This window comes from Pieris napi, chromosome 10 (assembly GCF_905475465.1).
Source record: "Pieris napi chromosome 10, ilPieNapi1.2, whole genome shotgun sequence".
NCBI classification, from domain to species: Eukaryota; Metazoa; Arthropoda; class Insecta; order Lepidoptera; family Pieridae; genus Pieris; species Pieris napi.
In genome coordinates this window covers 11,827,885-11,848,766 of record NC_062243.1, presented here as the reverse complement: position 1 = coordinate 11,848,766, position 20,882 = coordinate 11,827,885, and the positions used below count along the sequence as shown (strand labels likewise).

The following is a 20,882-nucleotide window of genomic DNA, read 5'->3' as shown; positions in this document are numbered from 1 at the left end:
CATTTCAGCCGCTCCACCATCCCATGTGTGTTACATGAACGAACACTGCCGCCTTTGGGACAAGGATAGCCATTGTGAATTCGTCATACCGAATCTCTTCGGAAGATGTTCCTGCAATTCGTATTTCAAACAATCCGGAAATAAATGTCTTCCAATCAAACTAACCGCGTATGCTACAGAGGCGGTTGTTGCAGAGCAAGACAACATCAATGATTCGAGTGACAATTCAAATAACTACGAAGCAGCTAGCTTAAAAGACCCTTCAGGACAAGCCAGTTTAGTCATCGCATCCGAAGATGTAAAACCAAGTAAGCTACCAATGTTTACAAGCAAGAATGATGTTCTAAGCACTCAAGAGGATAGCCCGCTGATGCAAGCCGTTATGAAAGTACCATTTGTGGAACAAGCGAAACGTCTACCAGTATCCAATAGGAAGGATGGAGAATCTAATGAACTTAAGGTTGATGAAATGACTGCGAATCTACATGCAAATGATCAGCCAGTTTATAGAGTTGTTACACAACCTTCGATTGATAAGAAGTCTAACAAAAAGAGTGGTTCTAAAGAAAATGCAAAACAGAAAGGGCATCAGAAGAAATCGTCACTCAAAGGTAAATTGCAATGTATTGTTGTTAGGCAATTTGGGCCAAAAAGAATCATTGACAAGATTCCATAGTCCTTTCTAGAACTGATTTAAAATCCTTCAGGAGGTTTAATATGTCACCTTAAAGTTGTATATATTATTTTTCTTTGTAGATACAATTTAGGAGAGTAGTTTTCTACAGTGCCACATGTACTTTTCTTGGCCGGTAAGAGCGTCGCTGTCATGGATTAGTATTGCCAGTAAACAAAAAATAACCATTATAAGGGTAGTAATTTGATGCAGGCCAACTTAATAATTTATTGAAACGTCTTAATAAATGTCTAGAAAATACAGTTCTAGGCTTAAATAAATGTAACACAAACTTAGGAACAACTGATATGATAGCTTTTGTTACCTGTACTATTAATATAATATCTTTTAAGATAACTAGCACTACGATAATTAAAGCCTTAAATGTTATTTTTATTCCTCGCATAAATTAAATAAATACATTATAGTTGGATTATATTAGATGTTGTTAGATAGTAAAATTATTTATTGCGCACCAAAAAATTACAGAAAATAAACAATGTCAGTCTGACATTTCAAAATGGCGAAACCAATTTCAGCCGCCGGCCAAGAAAGTATGTGGCAAAGGGCCTCATAGCCTAGCGGTCTTATTAAGTGGCAGCTAGGTGAGGGGTACCGGGTTCGATTCCCGGTTCGAGGGCAAGTTTTAATTTAATTTAAATTTGCTCTCGGCCTTTGGGAGGGTTGTGCGGTACCGGGCGAGTGCCTAAACCGTACATGGAGGACATGGTCGAATTTCTAAGGCAAAAAGCACGAATAATAAAAATCTTATACTTAACGCTGGCTAATGCACAAACCGTGCCAGAGCCATAAAAAAAGTATGTGGCACTGTATAGAAATAATCCACATCGTCAAATTTTACTGTCAATGTTTTCGTACTTATAGTATTTGATAGAGTACTTTGCCAGAGTTATGAGTTTAATTTTAAACAGGATTGCGGTTACATTCACATATTGATCATCATTAAGGTCCATATTCTAATTCGTATCTCAAGTCATAATGTCGTCTTGAGCACTGTCAAATAATGCCAACAAAGTCAAATATATACGTTCAAAAATCCTAAGATTTAGGTAAGTATAAAACCGGTCATTTCAGATAAGCAACGCGTAAGGGCAGATGGAGTGCCTAAACTGGACCTGGGGCCAGTGTCCTTGGGTATGCCTTGTTACATCGATAGCCAATGCCAGAAGGTGGATCCTAACGCACAGTGCGTGAACAAACGCTGTGACTGCATGTACCGTACTAATTCCACTGCTGCGTGTTCTGCTAGAAATAGGGGCTGTCTTCCGGGAACTTTCCAAGTAAGATTAATTAATATTTCTTGTAAAAAAAGACTGAACGTTCGCGCGATGAAGTTACAGCAGAAAAGAATATGTACAGAAAATGACTTAACAAAAGCAACTAAATCCACACAACTCAATCCCATTCTTCACAAACAATACAATAGTCAAAAATCATTTATTCCTATACGTAACACAATGTACACTTATGAACGTGAAAAAAAGAAATATACATTAAATGCTTCTAATTTTACATTTACTGCCAGAACTGCGTAGAACGAAAGAGAAGGACTGGCAATAAACTCTCCGCCACTCTTTTTAATCGACAAGTTTTTTGTTTTACACCAATACAATAATAACACACTATAATACAGCCCCCCTCTCTCTCACCACGGCCGGTCGTCACGGTAGAGCCAGACGACACCACTTCCACTCCCTATTTATCGATTATATTTTTGTTTTAAAACCGTACATGTCATGGAGAATGGTTTTTCAGTGTCGATCCACTGGCACCTGCATCAGCTGGTACTTCGTGTGCGATGGGCGGAAGGACTGCCCCGATGGCTCCGACGAGAAATGCTTAGGTACTGGTAAAGGTAACTGTCTAGCACCTTACTACATCCCTTGCACTACTCGTTACTTGTCTAACTTTCAAAACCTACTAATACTTCATTATTAGTTAAAGAAGATTCTAGATAAGAGCGTACCAATTTTAAAAAGGCCGGCAACGCAATTGCGAGCCTGGGAGTGTCCATGGGATGATACTGCTACCTTTCCCTCTGTTCTATTAAAAAAGAAAGTTTGTAGTGTTGTAATGTTGAAACTTATAATTGAACGTTTATGAATAAGTAACCTTTCGAGTTCAATCCTGACTTACGTGACTTAAAGTGTAGATCCAGCGTAGAAAATATTATTATTTGATCGGTCCTAAGCAGCTCTCTTAAGTTGACTTGTGCTTAATTAGTGTTATTAGACATTATTACATATATATTATATTCAGGAAATGTATGTGTACACTTCTTATATCAAGATTTGACGGAAATTTGTTCACTTTTAAGACGGCATGGGCGAACGCTGTCCGATGCACGCGTTCCGTTGCGGCGGCCCTGGTTCGCCGTGCGTGTCCCGCGCGTCACGGTGTGACGGGACGCCACAATGTCCCGGAGGAGAGGATGAGAGGAATTGCAAAGCGACTAGGCGTAAAGGGTATGTTTATAGATTTTATGGAACAATATATAGATAATTTTATGATGTAGTTTAAATATTCAATTCTAAACTTCCCCAAATTGTCTATGACAAATTTGCACGTAACTCGCAGGAAATGAGGAAAAAATTATATTAGATAGATGTTACTGTATATTATTGTTCCACCAAACCACAACCAGTGGAACCAGCTGTCCACTGAAGTATTTCCGAACTAATTCGACTTAGGGTCCTTCAAGAAGAGAGCGTACCAATTCTTACAAGGCCGGCAACGCACTCGCGAGCCCTCTGGCATTGAGTGTCCATGGGCGGTGGTATCACTTGCCATCAGGTGAGTAAAACGCCTTCTGTAACATAAAAAAAACTTGCACCGTATTCGGGCAAATAAATTATTATTATTCAAATATTTATTCAGGTGTTAGTAGTGAAAAATGTATGTATGTGTAATTTATTTATTACACAAACATACATTTTCTCTTTATTTTATTATACTTATAATTACTAAATATACGTGACCAAGTATATTTAGTAATTATAGGTATAATTTGGCAACAGTTATTAAATGCGCAGTCGTTATGATGTACATACACCAATTTTACATAGGATATTCCCACATAAAGTCCCTTGTTATATAAAAAACGAAAGGAAAAAGTTACTTCAAAATTTTTTAATATCAATCGACAAATGTGTACAAAAATGCGTTCAAGTAAGCCTCCTTTTTTGAAGTCGCTTCAATAATTCGTTACATCAATTCGTCATATGTGGTCCCACAATGGACGAAGTGTGTAAACAAACAATTCCCACGCATGTAATTACTTCAACGTAATAGATACTGAACAGGTTTCACCGTTCACATTCCTTCATCCAACAATATGTTATACAATACTTGGTATTACCAGTTAACCTGCTTTGCACATCCTTTATACCATATGTAGTGTGAACTCAGTTTCCGAATTTAGACGTCCATTTTGTCCGTTGTGCGTTAAATCCTGGCTAATTTAGCCCGTATAGCTCTTTCTAGAAGCTCAGAACATTCCTGGGCTTTGCGAAGCGATCACTGCTTCGTAGATTCCAGGTCCACCTTGACTGATTCCTCTGCGTAACAGCCTCTGCACAAGGGACTGTCTGTCGCGCCGATGACAAATATATGTTTATTATGGCAACGTGGCTCTATCATTATTTTGTGATTAATTCTTTTTTTTTTTTTAAATGACAATTCACACCAATTGACCTAGTCCCATGCTAAGCTGGTGAAGCTTGTGTTATGGGTACTAGGCAACGGATATACATACATATTATAGATAGATATACATATAAATACATATTTAAACAGCCAAGACCTAAGAACAACACCAAATGCTCATCACATCGATGTTCGCCTCAGCCGGGGATCGAACCCGGGACCCATGGATTCGCAGTCAGGGGTACTAACCACTAGACCAATGAGTCGTCAGGTCATTCTGTTCACGTTTAGAAGTCTGCTTTGTCCCAAAAATAAATATATTGCATTCATTTTCGAAGTTAACGTGTTTTGAGGTAGATTTGAAACACAGCGAACAATTTATTTCATTCTCTTCAAAATAAATTATTTGTATTTAATATGCCAATCCTCAAAGACCGATTGACTTTCCGTCTATGAGCGCATCTTACACTATTGTCTATGACATAAAAAATGATCCTGCAATCTGACGCCCAGACCCATTTAGAGTGGTAGGCCACTGGATTATCATTTTTGCATATTTAAATTTTGTCAAAAACGGATTTATTATTCACTAACATTTTAGTAAAACTCATTATCCACCGGTCCCGGTGCGGCTGGATGTTCAATATTTCCAAACCTATTTTACCCTGTATTTTTTTTGTTTCTACTCGTATTTATTTCCAACACACAGTATTTAAAATTTTCTTAACATGGTAATAATAATTATTATATATTTACCCTATATTACCTTATTAACCTATGTTATACTATTACAATTCTATTGCAGAATGGAAATATATGTACATATAAAGTACGACACTCACTGCAACAAAAACGTAATTCAGGGTAAAGTGCATAACCAAATCAACAAAAAACTACAACTAACACTGAACCATTATAGAAGTAACAAAATAATTAATCTAAAATAATACAAAAAAAAACAAAGCTAAAAGCTAACCTCACGGATTCATAAATTGCATTAGAATTATGTAGCGGATTCTAATGCTGAAAGAACTCTTGACATCGGTCCAGAAGTGTTTACAAACCTTACTTTATAATATTAATTCCTTCATTCAAAGTATGTACATTCAAAAGTGTAATTAGAATGTTGAATTCACCGTTAACTTTATTACATTTCGTATGCGTTGCGTTTGAGCGTTCCATTCCTGAGTTACAACTTTGAATGTAAATTTCGTTAAGCCGGAGTTCCTGCTTCGATTCCCGGCGAGATTAATTGGGCATTTAATTATTTCATTTTATCTTTCAGTTGTCCACGTCACACATTCCGCTGCAACTCGGGCGAATGTCTCCCTGAGTACGAGTTCTGCAACGCTATCATTTCCTGCAAGGACGCGTCTGACGAACCACCTCATCTATGTAATGAACAATCAAGGTATGTAAAATTAAATATTAGTTTAATTATGAGCAGCTTGATCCTTTGGCGTTGCGTAGAGATGTGGGGTCACTCTGCATATTCTACCGCATTTACCATGGAAAGTGTTCAGAGGAGTTGTTCGGATTAATGCCTGCAGCTGAGTTTCATCATCGGACGTCGAGGCAGAATACGAAATTCCACCCGTATCATCTCGACGTCCGCCGTTCCACAACTGAGCGTTTTTCAAGGCAGTTTTTGCCACGCACCACCACTATGTGGAACCAGCTGCCCACTGAAGTATTTCCGAACAAATTCGACTTAGGGTCCTTCAAGAAAAGAGCGTACCAATTCTTAAAAGGCCGGCAACGCGCTTGCGAGCCTCCTGGCATTGAGTGTCCATGGACGGCGGTATCACCTAACATCAGGTGAGCCTTCTGCTAGTTTGCCCCTGTTCTATAAAAAAAAATTCAGGTCAATAAAAAAAAGTTATATTTGAAACCACGTAAGGTTAATTTTTAAGCATAAATATTTCACAGGTTTGAAAGCAGAGAAGCATTCATAATACTAAGTAATCAAAATAAATTACTATCATACAAAAATGTACAAAATTATATTTTTAACACCATCTTTCATTGTATCTTGAGCAGCATTTCAGTAAATGCTAATAGCTAACGTTGATCACAGCGCCCTCTCTTATTCACTTAGTAAACTACTTTCCGTCCGATAGATGGCGCGCAGCAGACTTCTGCCCGCTCCGCTGTGGCAATGGACGATGTCGAAGCACAGCCGTGGCTTGCTCGGGCCGGGATGGTTGTGGGGATAACAGTGACGAGATAGCCTGCTCAGTCTGCAGTAAGTGTTAAGGATATTAAGAATACAACTCTAAAAAATACGTAAGAAATAATAGACATGACGCGGCATGACTTAAGTGGCTTTAAGCGAATAAAAAACTACGTATTCTTGTCGCTAGATGTCGTAGCACAAGCTGCTCGGCGTCTTTCCTCTATGTTTTCCAACATGTAATTTTGAATGAAAGCCGTATCGCGTAAGTCGCAATCTAAATTCTAACCAAGCTTCATCGTTTCGTTAATAAAACACCGGTATTGCTTCGTACAATACTGTTTTATAATAATTTGATCACGTTTAAATAACAATAAAAAAAATTGGTGTATGTAATATATTCTACAATTAGATGTCCTTCTCATTTTATATAATATGTTTTTGATTCTATAAAGAAACCTCGCCTTACGAGTTTCTTAGATTTTAATTGTTATATTGGCAATGTTGTTTCATATCAGTATTTTCAGGAAATGTAATCTTTAAACACTAAAAATCTTCTAAATCTCAAACAAAAAATTAAATCGGTTTAAGCTCTAAATAAAAATCTTTTCACAGTTATTCGAAACTTAACCTCTTGGTATCGATTTTAAACTATGAAATTGTGACATAACCAAATACCAAATATAATTAAACGCCTGAACAAACCACCTGTTTCAATACTGACACAATATTTAGCTCACCGTATTTTCACGTGTAGCTTTATATTTTTAAATAATTATCTACAAAGTTTATACACACAAAATAGTATTTTTAGTCTTTACAATGTATTAATTAAACTTTACATTATTCTACAAACTATGATGATTTTTTTCGCAATTATTACCTACTTAGGGAACAGTCAAATTTCACAAAAGTCGTTTTAAATGTTTTTATGATATGGCTACCCTTGAATTTTGTTAAATTACTTACATTATTAAAATCTCTCCCTTCATAGGATACACTAATATTTGTGGTAAATAATGAATGAATTATTTCAGGATGTCCATCAGCACCAGAAGCACCTTGAACTGGAAAAATCACATTAGATAATTGCGGTCGAAAATTTCTGCATATTCTAAAATTATTTCCTTATAATAGCAATGGCCTAATCTTTTGTTTGATATAAAAAGTTCATAAAGGCACGTACACCGATTATAAACCCCCGCTCATAAGACTGACGAGTTATACTCTATATCTTGCATTTCATTTTTATATAGCTGTAAATACATAGACTAAGTCCACCAAACTTTACGATAGTTTAATATTAATGTCAGTTTCGATAGCACGCTTTTCCATAGTCCAATTGGAAGTTAAATTTTGCCAGACCATTTTCAAATGACGTAAGGCCAGTATTCGGGAATGTCAACGTCATTTTAGTTTCAAAAGCTGTCAAACTATTTTGTTTGAATTAAGTTTGACATATTTGAATTGTTCATGATATTATTCGGGATATGAATTGGAATTTTAGTATCAACTTTCCAAACCTTCAAAATTTTAATTATATATATATTTCGTAATTTGTTTGATCTGTTAAATGCATATATACCTACTTATGATATACTCTGTGGCTATTATTTTAAGATGTTTGTCAGCCAGTAGCTTTGTGAATTATTTTTACTGCACTTTTAATTGTAAGGAGAGTCTTCTAGATTTAGTTTAATGAGAGTGTCGGTGATGTAACTTATTGTATTATAATGTGTTTGTGTGAATGTGATAAATTATATTTACATTTTTAAGGAAAAACTTAATTTTATTTCTTATCCCTTATAAAAATAATATTAAAAAAAACATGTGTGGAATTCACACGTGGTAGAAGTGAAACCTTTAAAAACTTTGGTTCGAGGTAATGTTATTTTAATTTTTAAGTTTAATATCAATCTTTAATGTTTATAAAAACTAAAATACACTCGGCGTCAAAAAAATCGCACCTTTATTAAAATTCGTGTCAAGCGATTATAATTTCTAAGATCCTTCCTGTACCCTATCATTATTAGTATCATGTGAAAGCTCAATTAATAAGCTTTCAAAAAAATAATCATTTGCTAACGGAAAATCAAAAACCACAAATCGCCAGCACTTTGATTAAAAAGTGGCGATGCACGCGTTTGGAGGCTCACTAATTGTACCACCCTGGAGGCGTATTAAACGAGGAGGTAAAAGTCAAGGTTATTCGCTATCCAGACGTCACAGAGGTCACACCTAATGAGCTTCGACAAGAAAAAACCTAGTGAAAATGGATACCATGACAAAGAAGCAGCTCAAGTGGTGGCCCTACTGCAAATCGGACTGCGGCAGGTTGAAGTTGCTCGGCAACTGAAAATCAGCCGATTTCGAGTGCAACGGGTATACCAACGGTTCCAAGAGACTGGAGGTTACATCAGGAGACATGGATCCGGGAGACGACGCTGCACTACCGTCAGAGGTGATCGCTCCATTGTGTCGACGTCTTTGCGGAACCGCTTCTCCAACGCTGTGGAGCTGCAGCAGCGGCTTTGAGTTACTCGAAGGACAGCTGACAGCGTCTCCACTATCAGACGAAGGCTGTGAGAGAAGAATTTGCTGCCCCGGAGAGCTGCTACAGGCCCTCAATTGACTGCCATCCACCGGACGAAAAAGAAGCGATTTTACGAAACGCACGTGCCGTGGACATTCGACCAGTGGAGGAATGTCCTGTTCTCCGACGAAACCCGAGTGTGCCTGTACCCAACAACATGCGTAAGAGAGTCTACAGGCGACCAGGGGAGCGTTTCACACCAGCCTGCACCGTGGAAACCGTCGGGTTTGGAGGAGGATCCTGCATGTTCTAGGGCGGCATTTCTATCGACGGCAAGACAGACCTCGTGTGCGTCTCCACAGCTGGAAATGGTCGCGGCCAGGGGTCTCTGACTGCCCACCGGTATATCACCAAGATTTTGATTTTGATTTTGGAGGAGCATGTGGTCCCATGTGCAGGTTTTGTCGGCGCCAACTTCGAGTTCATGCACGACTACGCCCGGTGCCACACAGCCTTGATTGTCAAGGACTACCTACGTCGAGTTAGCATCAAGGTTATGGACTGGCCAGCAAGAAGCCCCGACCTGAATCCTATCGAGCACCTCTGGGATGAGCTGAAACGGCGAGTTCGGGCCCGTTATCCAGCTCCTGCCACTCTGGATGAGCTTCGAGCTGCCGTCATCGAGGAGTGGGATAACATTCCCCAGGAACACGTCGTGACGCTCATCAGGTCCATGACTGACCGTTTGGAAGCTGGTCGGAGGGCTAGAGGAGGCAAAACTAGGTTTTAAGACTAATTTAAGGATTGTCATTGTTTATTTTTAATTTTTGTAGTCTTCCTTTTCTTTGTAATTTTGATCAGAATACACATTATTTCACATTTTCCCAGAATTTCCCTTTTTTTATGGGGGTGGTGGCCAATTTCCTACCGTTTTCAAATAAAGGATTTCATTAGCTTTCAAATGATACTAATATTGATAGGGTACAGGAAGGATCTTCGGAGTTATAATCGTTTGACACGAATTTTAGGAAAGGTGCGATTTTTTTGACGCCGAGTGTAATAAAGTTTATACACTGTATAATGCTTCCTATCTCATTTTCTCCCACGTTCAATCTTATAAATTTATGTGTCTATCTCTTTTCACTGATTCTTTTTCGTGCTATCAAACTTTGCTATCGACTTTCAAATCACAACAATGCTAAAGACATTTTCACTTCTAAACTTTATTTATGACAAATAGGTTCAAAATTTATCGATCGCTATTTCGCACACTAGGGAGTACCTGTGTTGTGGGTAACTAGATAACAACTATTCCGTGGGAACAAGACGAGGAAACGAGCCGGCTCTTTAAAAAGAGAACACCTACCTAAATGGTTATTTTTGAAGTTATACTTCTTTAGGCGCGTTATGAAAAATTGATGAGAGTGAAATTTTACGATGCGCGCGCACCGTGACATAAAATTAGCAGAATGAAGTTGCTCACGGAAGATGCTTAGGCATTGGACATAATTTAAAAACTACATTCGAATAATAATACAATGTATGTTACACTTAATGTAAGAGAATAATAATAAATATTTATTTATTTAATTTTTCAAATGTAAACTGAACTTTATTGACTATAATGACTCCTTTTCCAGTCTTTGATTATTTAATTGTAATTAATAATTATTTGCATGCAATCAAAAACTATTTTTAATAATGCCAAAGAAGTATAACTTCTTACGCGCGTACACGCACCCTTTTTTTTAAGTACGCGTACCTTAGCCTGTATCGAATTATACTTGTACTTTTATCATGCGGGCGAACTTCACTAATAAATTATAAATTATTTAATGTTACACCAAAATAGAAAATGATTTTCATTACTAACGTGAGAGAACAATGTAACGTTTGTATTTTAATAGGAGATCCGGTCTGCAAAAGCTTCCTTCAGCCCTTCAACACAATAAAGACTACCTGGTTCTCGTGAAAGAAGACTAGCACCTTCTAGAAAAATTACTAATCATAAAAAGCACAAATCTATTAAAGGAGGCCTATGCCAAGTGACAAGCTGAGTTCGGCGATATTTTTTAAACCTTTTTAGGCATTCTATTGCCTATTTTCGCAATAGTTAAAAAATGTATTTATTCATTATTACTATAATGTAATATTTGGTAACCGTTTTAACTATTAAATACCTGTGTCATGATATAAAAATATCACTATTAAACATATTTTAGACATAGACATAACATTTGTTACTGTTACAAAACACACAATAACAATAAACAAAGAAAAAAAATATTATGAGAGATAACAGTTTTTTCTCTTCAAAGAACAAGGTTCGTTTTAAGTGTGTAATACGTGTGTGCTGTGGTGGTAATTGGCCCTGGCTCAGCATTATGCTGAGGGGCAGACTGTTCCACAGCGCTGGTCATTCTGCCAGAGACCACAGCAGCTAGTTAGCGCCTCAGTGGCAAAAAAAATCAGAGCTTTAGTGCGCATGTTTACCCGGGGCCTAGGATAGGACACCTGACCTAGTAACAACATCAATATAATTGATAGCAAGGTGCATGTGCAGTTAATATCGACGGACGGCATCACGCATGCGTGGCCTGCAATTCCCGGCCATCAAAGCCTAAGGTGCAGCCTCCGAGGCTGTACCACTTTTTAGAGATCTTTATTGGGTCCTGGTTGTGCGTACTTCTGGGTATGTATTATTTTGTATTTAATTTGATAATGCATTATTAATATAAATGATAAGCTTATAAGCAAAGGTTTTCTTACAATCTTGCGCAGCCGCATACGTCAGATTTTAACCGACGTCTAAAAGATTGAGTTAATTTTTTATTTTTTTTCACAATGGTTACCTGGAAGATATCTCTCGAAAGCGATAAAGCCGCCAGTTGGCCTCTTTTTATTTAATTTTGTTTATGGAACGAAGGGTTAATAAATAAATTGATATTATAACTTGCAATGTAATTTCAAATAGCGATATCAATACCAACTCCGATTATGCAATTTTGATAATGTCCTTAATATTCGATCTCTTCCTATTAGAGATCGCGCGAACAAAAACTATACATTGAAAAGATTAAATGTGCTTGATTTCTACTTCTTTGTATGCGCCATGGTCATTAGATCATAAAATCAGCTTTTAGAACAGAGAAACGATATATTCTTTTAATTGTTGTTGATTTTTGTGTGAAAAATTAGGGTTTTTCTCCCGGGCCTCTTTTAAAAACATATCTTACATATGAGCTTTGCGAAAATTTTATACGCATTGTTACACACAAACAGACATCCTAATCCTATCATGCAATATTATAAATGATTACATAATATGTACCTACTTTGAAAGTGTATGTCAGGTCAAAATCGTAATTTACATCTATTTTGGTCTAAATTTTCGTTGCGTTACAGTTCAGTGTAACCTCTTTATAACGTCATTCGTTATAACGAAAAACTTATATTTAACTTATAACGTAAAAATGAGTTAAATTTTTTTGGTGTAACACAAACCCATACATTATTTCTCCCTTTATAACGCAACAGCCATTCTCTAATACGAAGAAATATTTTCATATTTAGACATCAACAATACTTATGTGTAATTGTTTTTATAATCAGCTTACAAAACTAAGCTATTGATGTGCCGAAATTTCTAATAAAGACACCTGAGGTCATAAACAGCCGTCTCGCCTGCGTTTTTTTTATTTTTTTTTATTGGACAATTCACACCAATTGACCTAGACCCATGCTAAGCTGGTGAAGCTTGTGTTATGGGTACTAGGCAACGGATTCATTGATACGAGTGCCATTATTTTTAGATTACATTGCCTGTAGGAAATTTTGGTCTCAGTTACTAAATTCACCTTCGTCACCTATCTATTATATATACAGTGTAAACTCTTTATAACGAATTTCAAGGGACCGAGCATTTTTATTCCTTGTAGTGACGTTTTGTTATAGAGAGAGAAGAATTTATGCATGGGTATTGGGTTAAACTAAATAAATCTAACTCTTTTTTACGTTATAGAGAGATTTTTGTTTTAAAAAATGTCGTTATAAAGAATTTACACTGTATATAAATTATTGTAATTGGTTAAATTTGTTTTTTTCTCTTTCTTCCGTATAACGAAAAAAACTGCTCAGTCCCTTGAAATTCGTTATAAAGGGTTTACTGTACTTGTTATTTAGTTATTTTTTTCCTAAACCATAGTCTCTCATATGATATACCTATATTAGCTATGTCGCAATATATTTCGAATTAGCTAATATAGGTTACTGGGTGAGGCAGCTTCGCGCATGTCCTGAGTCCTGTATTTGGCCCCTGGATATCTGGGAACTTCTGCGCATGCTCGAAAACCTAGGATAGCTGGAGAACTGTATGTCAGGGTTTATACGTAAATCTGAATCTGGACCTGTGAGACTAGTCAATAATCAGTGTAATATATAAATAGTAGAACAAATTTTAGGTGAGTAATATCTATAAATACGGGCTATTCAATAAATCAATCGTTATTACGACTCGTAGTCATTCTTTAGACTAATTAACGACACGTATGGTATAGAAACTGGTCGTTGACGTTACTTCGTGTTGTCCTAATAATATATGTCAGTTAATAATATGATATTCTAATTATTAAGTAATTTACAAGATATTAATTTCCGGTAATTGAAACAGCATTTTTAATTATTTATAAAAGTTAAGAACTGTGGTTGAATTTTGGGTCTTACACTGATGCTGTACGAAGTGTTATTTTCGCAAATAAATATATTGGTACACAGCCGGGAATTGAACGCATGACAGTTAAGAGTTGGCCTCGTAAGCCTAACCACTTAACAACACTGCTCTTCAAACTTTTCCGGTATATAGAAAAATTAAATAAATAATAATAGTGCTCTTGTAATTTTATTGGAACGAAGTTCCTTATCGCGCGTTGTGAAAGGGGGCTAGGCGGAAAAAATTCTTACGAAAAGTTGTCACGACACTTTTTTGCTATTTGCTATTGTAATACACCGGTTCTTGTCCGATCACCGAAGTTAAGCAACGTCGGGCGAGGTCAGTACTTGGATGGGTAACCGCCTGAGAACACCTCCTCCTGTTTTTTTTTTCGTCGTAAGATTGGTGTCGAGAAAATCTATCATACTGTTATGATACCAATTAACATATAAACTAATCGAAAGGAATTTCGTTCCATTCGGGTGTCCCTTGACACCTGTAAAGTTTTCTTTTTTTATAAATTTAAATATAAATGATTCATTTAGATTCTAGACACATAATAACTGTTTTTTTAATGTGCGTAAGAATCTTGTAGACAATTGGAACTTGAGCCTTTGAATAAACATATGTCATAGACGATATATACGTGGATTTTGCAAGTGTGTTAATAATTATTAACTGACACGAAATCAAATATATCATCCTAAACCCCCGTGGCTCTGTGGTTAACGAACATAGTTTATCCCCTGGAGTTTTTAAATAATATTTTTTTTAATTTGTAGACTAGACAAAGAAAGGCACACATAAGTATGTCTTATTTCTTTAAATAAAACCTAAACATAATAATTAAATATACAGTATTTACAATTGTCTTAACCTACATAAATAATAAATACAAAAAAAATATAAATAATAAAATATAACGTTTGGTCCCTGTGGCAGTGTACCTTTAACGCTGGCAACATTTCCTCGCTGTATTTCGATTCGTTGAGCGAGGAAAGCACCAGCTCTGGGGTCACCGGTACTATCTCCCAGGCGCTAACTTAAATCTTTAATTAGCGCCTGTGCACTTGAACCCCTATTATTTTCCACCTGCTCTGCGGCCGCTCCAGCTTTTTTGATCTAACGATGCCTGTTGACTCCAAAATGGCTGGAAAATTGATTGTATATTTCATATTTGTATGAATGTCTCCATTATGTAAGGAAAATACTTTAGATTGGTTGGTTCAATCATTGTGCTATTGAATGCTATGAAATTACTTTTTAAATAATTTATTTGAACCGAGTCACGGTATAAAGATAAACATCAACTAATAGAAACGAACATAATATCACAATTAAATCTCGGATTAAATCACGCCGTTACAAATAAAAATATTCTTTGTAGTCAATTGTTTATTAAACAAGGAAATGGATTGAATTTTCATTACCGAAGTCATAGCCGTGTTCAACGCACACTGTTTAATGGATTCAAAATGTTGCATTTATTTTTTCAAAGTGTTAAAGTGTGTTTCACCGTCGAGGTTAGATTTTTTTCTATACAATCGTGACGACCGTGAATCATCAAAGCTTACGTATGCGATTTGTTAATAATTCGTGATTATAATTATAATGGTACAAGGTTTTATAAAACTTCTCGAAGTCAAATTTAGCACGAAGAAACTCAAATCTACCGTGTAATTTAATTTTTATGAAAATTTGGTTTGTTATAAATGAATCCAATTTACCAGTTAATTTCCTTCATGAATAAAGTTTTTCTTATTATTATTATAATTCAATACAATTAATTAGCAAAATATATTGTATTTATAATACATTTTCTACGATATAATCTATCTATTCTAAAATACATGACAATTACGGTGAAAAAAATAAAGTACTACACTTTATTATATAACAGGGGACAAACGATATTATATGACAGGAGGCTCACCTGCTGTTATAAAGCCCATGGCCACTCATATAACATAGGCTCGCAAGTGTGTTGCCGGCCTTTAAACATTGGTACTAGCGTAATTGAAGGACCAAAATAGAAAAAATATGCAACTACATATTTTAGTTTTTGCTTAGTATTTATCTATTTAAAAATACGTATTAGGTATCCGATACGTTCTTAACAACGCTTTTTATGATTTAAATTTAATCAGCCCATTACCGAATATATCAAGCTCTGAATAAGTGACGGTCAGTATGTTGTATTCGCGAAAAATCTGAGTGGCGCCAGAACTCTTGACGGAAGATTGTGTTGAGTTTGAACCTTAGGCATAAGGGACGACTATGTCTATTCTAAGAATATTCAATAATAATATTATCTATTGTATTTAAGGACGACGACGGCACCTCGAAGAAAGTGTAATAAATTCATGTTTATATCTTCTACAGTTCTAAATAACTACAGCGCGTTACTCAAGCGAAGTAGACATTTGCGACTGTTTCACTATTTATTTTGAACTATTTTCTCGATCATCATTTGTGATGATGAGATTGATCATTTGTTTTGATGATTATTAATTATTTTAATGACACAGTACGAAGTGCTACGAAGTGTAAACAAACAAAATAAGAAAATAAACAAACAAATTTATCCGCGACTGTTTCATCTAATAATAATAAAGCCACTTTAATTTCATACTACAAATTACACATCAGATGGGTGTTAGTATTAGTTATACATTTAGTCTACGTTAGTTATAATTATTTCCATCCGTTATACAGTATAGACCCCTATGGGTACCTACAGGCCTCCTTCTAAAATTTCAATTAGAATTTATTCTTTCCTCTATCCAATTCTGACCAGAAACTCTTCCCGATGTTGAAGCATATGTCACCGTAAAATTGTAAACACCGTTAGATTGTAATCTATCTCGCGAGATTATAAACTGTCGAAAGATTGTGAACCTTAACGAACTGCTTACAAATTAACGTATTATTATTCGGTAGTTATATGAAATTGTTGGAAAGTAAAATTAATCTGTAATTGACCAAAGAAGTTTGAATGATAACTAAGTTAGTGTAGTACAATCTACCGAATAATAATACGTTAAATTGTAAGCTGTAAGCTGAGGTTCACAATCATTCGACAGTTTATAATCTCGCGAGATAGATTTAGACCAGTGCCGATAATTTTTGAAACCTAAAAAAATTACAGTAGGATGAAACCCATTAGAAAAGAAGGGGAATATGATCAAAATGAAAGGAAAAATAAATTACGGTCGATCTGAGGTCGGGAAGGGGTAGGGGGGGGAGGTTTAAGGGTAAAAAACGGTTTATCTCGATTTCCGGCAAAACTAAAAGTCTTATCGAAGAAAACTATATGGCAAAGTTGTAGGTCATAAAAAGATCTACAACTTTTGTATTCACACATTTTTCACATAACCTCAAAATTTATGTGAAAAATTCAAAAAACAAACTTTTTGGTTTTTTATTTCTATCTTTTACAAAAATATTTTTTTTTTAACGAAATTTGGTGAAAACTTACCTTTCTATGTCCCAAATACACTGTAATTTATTTGATTAAAAATATTATTTAATATGATTTACTATGGTAATATATATATATATTTTTACCATAGGAAAGTAGAGATTTCAACGAACTGAAAGCACACCAACTTTTTGAAAAAAGCTGAAATTTTGACGTCAGAATTTTCGATTGAAAATTAGGGTGTTTTTTCGATATTAATTCAAAATAAGGTGAACAAATAAATATTTTTAATCAAATAAATTACAGTGTATTTGGGACATAGAAAGGTAAGTTTTCACCAAATTTCGTTAAAAAAAAAATATTTTTGTTAAAGATAAAAATAAAAAACCAAAAACTTGGTTTTTTGAATTTTTCACATAAATTTTGAGGTTATGTGAAAAATGTGTGAATACAAAAGTTTTAGATCTTTTTATTACCTCCAACTTTGCCATTTAACTTTCTTCGATAGGACTTGTAGTTTTGCCGGAAATCGAGATAAACCGTTTTTTACCCTTAAAACTCCCCCCCCTACCCCTTCCCGACCTCAGATCGACCGTAATTTATTTTTCCTTTCATTTTGATCATATTCCCCTGCTTTTCTAATGGGTTTCATCCTACTGTAATTTTTTTCACTTTTTATTTATTTTAAAGGCTATCTGCACTGGTCTAATTACAATCTAACGGTGTTTACAATTTTACGTTAACATATATAAGTCGCATCATAGGATATTTTATTTCCAGGTTAGGCCTCAGAAAATTCAACATGAGGCAGTTTAAAACAAGTTTGTGGGTGGTAACCGTTGGATCAATTTTAATCACATTGATAATTTACCACCTTTACAAAGCACCATATTCGACCTCAAAGTTCACTACGGAACTGCACATGATCGCTGATAAAAATCAACCAGTGCCAATGAACCACATGCCATTAGACGAACTATACAAATTTGAAAATGAGTCGGATTATTCTATGGAGGAGGACAATACCAACCGTAAATAATTTAATTTATTCAAACTAGCAAATGCAAACTTGCATAACTTACATACAATAGAAATATTGTATAAAACTGTTGGGGGAGTTTTTGTTACCGTTTGGCTCAAAAGACAATTAATAATCATGAAGAATATTTAGCTAGATACCGATCTGTCAGTTAAATATTACGCCTAATGCCAGGCCGAAATTTTAGGTGTTAATTATGTAATTTAACAATTTAAACATAAATAAATACTAAATTCTATTAAAAATATTACAGCCCATATGCTATGGACGCCTGGATGTAAAATTCCCCTCATGATGGTATCGTACAAGAAAAGAGAACGAAAAGCAAAACCTGATGTTTGCGGAAAACGATTGGTCTTTTTGACAAGAATAGATTCCGACAAAATACGGGTTTTGATTAAAGATGATGTTTTAAAAAAGAATTCAAGCTACAAAAACCATATATGTTGCTTACGATTCTATATCAAGGGAGTTGATGATAGCGAAGATAGTGATGAGTAAGTCAAATCAAAACATAATTATGTTGGTTCTTATAGATATATATGTATTTTAAATAATAATAATAACATTGTATACAAGCTTCAATATTTAATCAGATACAAGTTAGTAGATAGATATCCCATACCATTGATAATTTAGAAATTTAATAAATTATTTTTATATAGGTATTCCAGCTGTAACACATGTGAAAATGGAGACACTTTTCTGCTACAAAGCGACTTCGCAAACGTTCAATGCTTTGGTTACGATAGTGAAAACGAATCTCATGTGATTTATGACGATGTGTACGCTTTCTGCAAGAAGAAGAGACCCCAGCTGAAAAAGAAATGTGACACGCGATTCAACATACTAATGATAGGAATGGATTCAATGTCTCTACCCCGATTTGCTCAGACCATGACAGAAACACTCAACTTCATGAAAAGTAACTTCTGGTTAAGCTACAGGGGATATCACAAGGTATATTGCCTTATCATAAATTAATTATAATTGACAGTTATCAGTAATTCCTTTTCCATGTAATTATTTATGAATATAATTTCAGGTTGATGATAACACATTCCCAAACTTAATGGCGATATTGACTGGTCTAAAGTTTCAAGTATTTTCGGACAAGTGTCAGGGACAAATGGACCCCTGCAATGATCTACTACTTTGGAGCTCATTCAAACGTCTCGGATATGTGACAGCTTACGGGGAAGATTACGTATCTCTGCCGGATACATTCAGCAAGAACTATACATTAACAATTAAACCCACTGACCACTACATGCAACCTTTCTTCAAAATGGCCGAAAAAACCAAAATTTGCGATGGAACACCATACTTATGTTCAGGAAAAGTTACATCTGGACAACAGTTACTCGATTATGCCTACGACTTCGCTATGACCTACAGAGATGATCCGTTTTTCGGATTGTTTTGGATGAACTCATTTAGTCACAACCCATCAAATCACCCAGAAGACGTCGACAAGATCTACGAAAATTTCTTGAACCGTCTCTTCTACACTGGCGTCCTGAAAAACACATTCGTTATATTTGTCAGTGACCACGGAGTACGATTTGGAAAGGATCGTTTGAATGTAGAGGGCTATTACGATGACCGCATGCCCTTACTATTCATCTTGCCTCCCACATTATTTAAATCCAGATATCCCGAGAAATACAAGTCAATGATTGTGAATCAATTTAGATTGGTCACCCCATATGACGTTCACAAAACGATGTTGGAGATATATGTAATATCTAAATGTAGCTCCAAGACAGATTATACAGAAACCATGACCAAAAAATTTAACAATCACGAAAGTCTTTTCAACATAGTTCCCGGAAATCGTACTTGTCAGGACGTACTAATTGGTGAGAAGTGGTGCAGTTGTCACAAACTGTATCCCCTCGCAGAGCACGACACTAACGGCCTCAAAGTTGTTCACTTTGTTATGGATCACATCCAGAACAAAACTGACACAATTGTGACCAAACCATGCACAAGCTGCATGAAGACCAGCCTGGAGAGTGTTGAACGAGTACACTTCTATTATGATGATGAGAAAGTCAACGTATATTACGTAATTTCAATTAAAATGACTCCAGGAGAGATGGTTTATGAGGCAAAAGTATTGCGTCGCGGTCTTGAAATGGAACTTGTGGGTTCTATTAACATTATATCGGGTTACAAGGGCCTCGGATCCTGTACTATCAGTAACAATTATAAAGATCGTATTTTCTGTGTATGTCATAATGATTGTTAGATGTAATCGTCCTTGAAAATACCTCTTACGTAGTTTTTATCTGTATACCTGGATCTTTTAAATTATTTACATTTTTATATGTTTAGTTAATACTCTCGATTATTTTCACGAAATTTAATTTCGTTTGTCTGTGATATTTTTAGGTATTTTTATTGATTGATATTACTAATTCTAAGATTTGTATGTTTGAAATGTCCATCTTGCATTTATTTTTATAAGAGTATTTCCTATTTATCTACTTACTTCTAGAATTAGGAATTATATTATCGTAATGAACTTATAAATGTGAATTAGTAAATGTTTAAATCAAATCTTTCTGATCTAATAATATCTGTGTTTTATTTAGACCCTTTAATTTCTCTTTGCTTAAGAATTTTTGAGTTCTTTTTAATTAGTGTGACCTCACCTCGAAATG

The 20,882-nt window shown here is 35.3% G+C and overlaps 2 protein-coding genes across 4 annotated transcripts in view; both read left to right on the top strand.

Moving 5' to 3' along the window:
* LOC125053181 overlaps nucleotides 1-8,094 on the top strand; it is a 59,021-nt gene extending 50,927 nt beyond the window's left edge. The window contains exons 4-10 of one of the 2 annotated variants that reach the window (XM_047654417.1): nucleotides 9-611; nucleotides 1,769-1,974; nucleotides 2,450-2,537; nucleotides 3,012-3,159; nucleotides 5,625-5,750; nucleotides 6,460-6,584; nucleotides 7,550-8,094. In XM_047654417.1, the coding sequence (XP_047510373.1) occupies nucleotides 9-611; nucleotides 1,769-1,974; nucleotides 2,450-2,537; nucleotides 3,012-3,159; nucleotides 5,625-5,750; nucleotides 6,460-6,584; nucleotides 7,550-7,578 (1,325 nt within the window). In that variant the 3' untranslated portion in view covers nucleotides 7,579-8,094. Of the gene's footprint in view, nucleotides 1-8; nucleotides 612-1,768; nucleotides 1,975-2,449; nucleotides 2,550-3,011; nucleotides 3,160-5,624; nucleotides 5,751-6,459; nucleotides 6,585-7,549 lie in introns of both variants that reach the window. The other variant, XM_047654416.1, reaches the window with a different exon arrangement.
* A 3,514-nt stretch (nucleotides 8,095-11,608) lies between these two features.
* On the top strand, nucleotides 11,609-20,795 carry LOC125052975. Of its 2 annotated transcripts, none has more exons than XM_047654110.1 (5): nucleotides 11,609-11,737; nucleotides 17,955-18,205; nucleotides 18,467-18,710; nucleotides 18,879-19,173; nucleotides 19,259-20,795. In XM_047654110.1, exons 2-5 carry the CDS (start codon nucleotides 17,977-17,979, stop codon nucleotides 20,465-20,467), a joined length of 1,977 nt encoding a protein of 658 aa, XP_047510066.1. In that variant the 5' UTR covers nucleotides 11,609-11,737; nucleotides 17,955-17,976; the 3' UTR covers nucleotides 20,468-20,795. The 2 variants fall into 2 exon arrangements, with proteins under 2 accessions (XP_047510066.1, XP_047510067.1); XM_047654111.1 differs by lacking the exon at nucleotides 11,609-11,737 and adding an exon at nucleotides 13,386-13,505.
* The last annotated feature ends 87 nt before the right edge of the window (nucleotides 20,796-20,882 follow it).